This window comes from Pinus tabuliformis, chromosome 1_1 (assembly GCF_031772625.1).
Source record: "Pinus tabuliformis cultivar Carrire ecotype Pingquan chromosome 1_1, CPIR1, whole genome shotgun sequence".
Classification (NCBI taxonomy): domain Eukaryota; kingdom Viridiplantae; phylum Streptophyta; class Pinopsida; order Pinales; family Pinaceae; genus Pinus; species Pinus tabuliformis.
In genome coordinates, this window is record NC_142297.1 from 551,377,538 (window position 1) to 551,383,007 (window position 5,470).

The window sequence follows — 5,470 nt, forward strand, 5'->3', positions numbered from 1 at the left end:
ATGATAAAATTGCAACCAATTTGTTCCATCATGCTCATGTTGGCATACGTTTTCTCTAGACATACTACCAAATCCTTTTTCTTCTTTTGGGTATGTTTATTGGATTCTAGTTCCTAAACACCACATCTATCTATTGTTTATGCTCATGAGGTAGAAACATATCAATCAAATATGGGATGAACATAGGACCACCTGCGGTTCATGAATATATTTACCATAATTGTTTATATCATCCTGATTTAGACATAAGTTTTCTTTAGACATACTGCCAAAGCCCTTTGTTTTTTTTTGTTAAGTTATTCCTTCGTTATTCAATTTCAATCTCCCATGCATTCTCTTAGGTCCTCCCACCTCTCCCAAAGCTAGAAGCATCCTATTAAGAGATGAGATGAATGTAGGGTCACCTTTAGTTGAGTTGGCAAAACTCAACGATCAAACATAATTCCATGCTTGCTTGCATTAGGGTTATAAGTTCAATTGTTAAAAGAAACAGCTAGAAGCATATGAGTGGGATGAAAATTATTTGTCAATTTTCAAGGAAATTCTTTTCTCTAAAAAATTAACTAGTTAGATATGATATGGAGCTCTATTAGAGTGAGTTTTTTATGATTTTATTCATTGTTACTTTATAACACACACTTGTTTTTATGTGTGTGAGGGTGAGTTTTTTATGATTTTATTCATTGTTACTTTAATAGGCACACTTGTTTTTCTATGTGTGTGTGTGTTTAGTTATTTATATATATGAACAATAATATATATTGGTTTTCCTTAATTTTGGTAATAAAAGAAGAAAGTATTGGATCAAACCCTATTTTTACCACATTTAATTCTTATTAGTATTTTCTCTCCAATAATGTAATAATGGAGGAAACCATAAAATAAGCCTATAACATGATGTCAAGAGATTTTCAATATCGGTTTGTTATAGATTTAGCCTTTAATTTTCAAAAGGTTTAGATAGTATGCATTTAATCTTTGTTAATATTACTGTATATCCCATGATTCAAAACAATGCTAAAATATATATTGTTAAATGTATAAGTTATCTATAGATCATACACTATATGTAAATCTTAGCATAAACCATATTAATTAATCTATTTTTGAGTTTTTATTGATAAGATTCAATAATTTTACTTCTTTTGTCATTTTATGTCTTATAATATTTCTTTAGTCATATCTCATATATATATATATATATACAAATGTTATGGCATGTTCGGGTCAAAGACATTTGAATTCAAGATTGTGGAGATTGTATTGTGAGTATTCCATGCAATTTCAAACCAAAACTCAAGATTTAATAAGTGATTTGTGTATTATAGTCATTTTTTAAAATATTTAAATTTTTTTAGAGGTAAATTTTAAATGAAATAAAAAATTAATTTATTATGAAAACATGATAAAAACAAAATATTAAACCTAACTCCTTGAGTGGAAGAATAAACATCCCGAACATATAATAAAAAAAAAAAAATTAAAAATGTGTTTAACGGATAAAGAGAAATCCAACCATGTGTGGGAGTGTTGGGAGAAGCAAAATAAACGCTTAATAGAGACCAGATATTCTCTATTGCAAGAGCTTAGCGTTGTCCGAGGTTGCCATGGTGCATTTCACTGGGCTATTGCTGTGATCAATGACCTCCTAATTAATTCATCTCCATATAATTTTTCTAGAACCTCTATTCAATCCAAATCCATCCATTCGGCCGCTATTTTCGCCTCCAACGTCTGTCAATCTGCACCCTACCTACTTGCTATGCTGGTGCAATGTCAGATCTTACACGCTTATTAAAGAACCATGTCAAATCATAGATCAAACCAGGCCCATGTCAAATCACACATCAAACCAGGCCCGTCGGCATTACTCTGAATGTGAGTGTGAATGCATTACAATTACTTACAGATGAGGGACAGGGACTAAAATTGAAAAATTATTGGAGTAGTCTATTTAGGTGGAGGAATCTGGGAAAAAAGTCAAATTAAAAGTGGTAAGAATTTGAGGAGAAAAGTCAAATTTTTTGTAGAGACAGTATTTGAATAGTATTTTTGATGGTGGAAATAGATTCAGCACCATAAAAAAATGTCTAAGACACTTAAAATTTTAAAGTTTAACAACTATAACTTGTAAAAAAATGTCTAAGACACTTAAAATTTTAAAGTTTAACAACTATAACTTGTATTTACAAAAATCCTTGCCTGATTTTCTTTAAATATAACCAAAATTTCCATAACTTTCAGACCAATTCCTCCGGCTAATTAAACTATCAGCAAAATTATTTAATATTTTTCCCATATTGTAACAACCTCTACTCTACACATTAAAGGACTTACAATGTTACCGTTTAAATTAGAAAACATACTCTTTTGTATCAGAGTGACGATACAAGACTCCTTCAAACTTCAATTTGGTCTTACCAAGTTTAATAAACCATCCCTCCTCTTCCTATAAACGGATTAGAATTGATGGATCCAAATCAGATTTATGTCGGTTAGGTTTTACTCATTTTGTACTTGTTATTATAGACATGCCATTTTTATGTTTACCGTCAACAAAAAAACAATAAACCGACCACATCCTACAGGCAGTCAAATTCCAGGCATGGCGGTTATGTATTGTCATCACATTCTCACCATCAATGGCATTCAAAAGCCGCATTTCTCTTTACAAATTACATGTATATGATTCGATGAGTTAGTTGCCTGACTTCATATCAACGGTTGAGTTGCTCATCTGAGAGTTGCAGCCTGCACTATCTTGGCAAAAGGCACCAGATAACACCAGATGAAAGAAACGAACAGAACGGTTTGCGTGACGGGGGCAGGGGGATTCATTGCCTCGTGGCTTGTTAAGATGCTCCTCAAAAGAGGCTACACCGTGAGAGGAGTAGTTCGCACCAACCCAAACGGTATGTAGGCTTACCATATAATCAGTTTAATTATTTGTTTATTTCTTCATGGAGCTAGGGTTTCTGATGGTATTTGACATATACAGATGATGGGGGGAAGTATGCACATCTTAGAGCGTTGGAAGGAGCAAAAGAGAAGCTTGAGCTTGTGAGAGCTGATATTCTCGATTACCAGAGCTTAGTAGTAGTCATCCGAGGCTGCCATGGTGTATTTCATGTGGCTACCGCTATGAGCAATAACCCCGTAATTAATTATTTTATAACCTCTAGACCTTGCAATTCCAATATATTTAGTTAGCGCCCATCAATTTAGTTGTAGTTTAAAATGGCGGCAAGCAACTGTATTAGTCTTGTGGCCATTTGGCTGTTAGATATTGTTAACCATTGTAGCCACTGATGGGCTTAGGTCCGTACATGATGGATGTAATTATATGCAGGAAGAGGTAATAGCGCCAGAGGTGAAAGGAACGAAGAATATGATGGAGGTTTGCGCAGAAATGGGGGTGAAGCGCGTAGTTTTTACGTCTTCTATCGGTGCTGTTTACATGGACCCTCACAGAAACCCATTTGCCAAAGTCGATGAGGATTGCTGGAGCAATTTGGATTACTGCATACAGACCAGTGTATTTATTACTTTCTCTGGATTAATACACTACTCTCAATATATATAGAAATATCAAGTTGGATCGTATGGATTTGGGCTAACTGTATTACTTGGTTTTGTTCATTAATTGCAGAACTGGTATTGCTATGCAAAAACCTTGGCAGAGAGATCGGCATGGGAGCTAGCCAAGAAATTGAATTTAGAGCTGGTGGTGTTGATTCCTGGGATGGTTTTAGGTTCGAATTTGAATCCCAGCATGGACGTTGGCACTGCTCATATTATGAAATACTTGACAGGTAGGTAAAGCTTTCTATCCTAGTTAGTTATACATATATATATATATAGTTACACGATTACCGATTTAATCGACGAAGATCGATGCCAGGGTCAGCGAAGACGTATGCACGAATCAAGCAAAATAAACACTCTAATTCTCTGCACCATCATTCACGCAGGTGTTCAGACCAGATAAATGTAAGGAAGCAGCCATATGAGTTTTCTAACCAGAAGCTAAAGGATTTAAATTTCTCATTTACACCTGTGATAAAGAGTGTAGTTGACACCGTCGAAAGCTTACACAAAAAGGGGTTACTTCAACGCCATCTTTCAGGGTGGGATGACATGGACCGCAGCCACCCGCTATTGTCTAGGATCTGAGAAACGGAATGATACAAGTTAATCCTGTAATCCTTAATACAAGTTAATCCTGTATGTTTCTACAAGCTTTAGAACATATAACGTACTTAGATGATCACTACGATTTGAATTATTACTTCTCTGTCATAGTAGTTAATGTTTCAAGGCGGCCTCCATTGTAATAATGAAGATATCAATTCGGAATTGGGATAGTATTTGTATGTGTGATTATATATATATAGATATATATATTTTTTAGAAAAGGAAGCTTTCTTTTATACAAGGAAAAAGAGTGTACATATACTTGATCATGGATCATGTCTTTTTTTTCATCCTGAACATAAAAACAGAATTTTTACCTATACTTGTTTTATAAACAAAAGTGGAAAATTTGCAGGATACTGTATGTTTGAAAGTAGATTTGGCGTTTTACATTTATAAAAATAGTTCTCAAAAATCATGATAACTCTGGTTAATCAAAATCTAAGATACATAGATCATGAAATAGGTATGCTTCCGGAATCAACTCTGGTGTGGTGTCCTGCTTGTAAGAAGCATAGTGGATCCATGAGAGCCAGACACACTTCTCTTGGCGACCATGCCTGCCATGGTATTTTGCTCTGGGTAAATGTGATCATAGGAGATTCGTTAAAAAGAACGCCTTATGTAAATGTGATCATAGGAGATTCGTTAAAAAGAACGCCTTATGGATCGAATACGCTTCATCTAATGGGACATCGATGGTGGTTGAAAGCAGGTGAACCCTTGAGTCTCCTAATATCTGTATGTTTTTTATGTTGAGCCATTGTAAGTAAACCCTAGAGAGCAATGATTTCTGAGCCTGCCCATGCATCCCTCCCACCAAAAATGAAGATGATGTCAAGGAACAACTTTGGCCACACATCATTTTTTCTTGGATCCAATCTTAGCTGTCCCCAATACAATACACTGTATCTGATATCTACTTTCTTATGCTTAAAGATCCTACTATTTCTGCAATTCCAGATGCCCCATATGATGTAAAGGAGAAGAATTTTTTGTGTGAAGTGAACAAAAGGTTGAAACATGCCTCCAGGTTGTGGTGTGTCCAGCTCCCATCGTTTTGGAAAATATTGAGAAAAGAAAGTCAGATCTCTAATGCAATAGAATAGTTTAAAAGTAGGTGAGACACATCCTCCTACTTTTGCATGTAGAGAGGACATATGCTAGGACCGTAGAAGCCTCTGTGAGAGAGGTTTTCCCAAGTGAGTATTTTATAGTGGAGGGCCAGTCAGCGAAATCATTTAAGTTTTAATGGAATCTTCCACTTTCATATCTT

The 5,470-nt window shown here is 34.9% G+C and overlaps 1 protein-coding gene across 1 annotated transcript; it reads left to right on the forward strand.

The window, feature by feature from the left end:
• The first annotated feature begins 2,686 nt into the window (after nucleotides 1-2,686).
• Nucleotides 2,687-4,173, forward strand: LOC149214321 (cinnamoyl-CoA reductase 2-like). Its single transcript, XM_089389363.1, has 5 exons — nucleotides 2,687-2,912; nucleotides 2,999-3,156; nucleotides 3,350-3,535; nucleotides 3,650-3,812; nucleotides 3,902-4,173. The coding sequence occupies exons 1-5, from the start codon at nucleotides 2,789-2,791 to the stop codon at nucleotides 4,171-4,173; spliced, it is 903 nt and encodes a 300-aa protein (XP_089245489.1). The 5' UTR covers nucleotides 2,687-2,788.
• Nucleotides 4,174-5,470: the final 1,297 nt, after the last annotated feature.

What these genes read in the sequence shown, in the direction of transcription:
- LOC149214321 (XM_089389363.1), top strand. Translation starts at nt 2,789, where the DNA reads ATGAAAGAAACGAACAGAACGGTTTGCGTGACGGGGGCAGGGGGATTC. An exon ending in AGTTCGCACCAACCCAAACG is followed by an intron (nt 2,913 to 2,998) that starts GTATGTAGGCTT and finishes TGACATATACAG; the next exon opens with ATGATGGGGGGAAGTATGCA. An exon ending in CCGCTATGAGCAATAACCCC is followed by an intron (nt 3,157 to 3,349) that starts GTAATTAATTAT and finishes AATTATATGCAG; the next exon opens with GAAGAGGTAATAGCGCCAGA.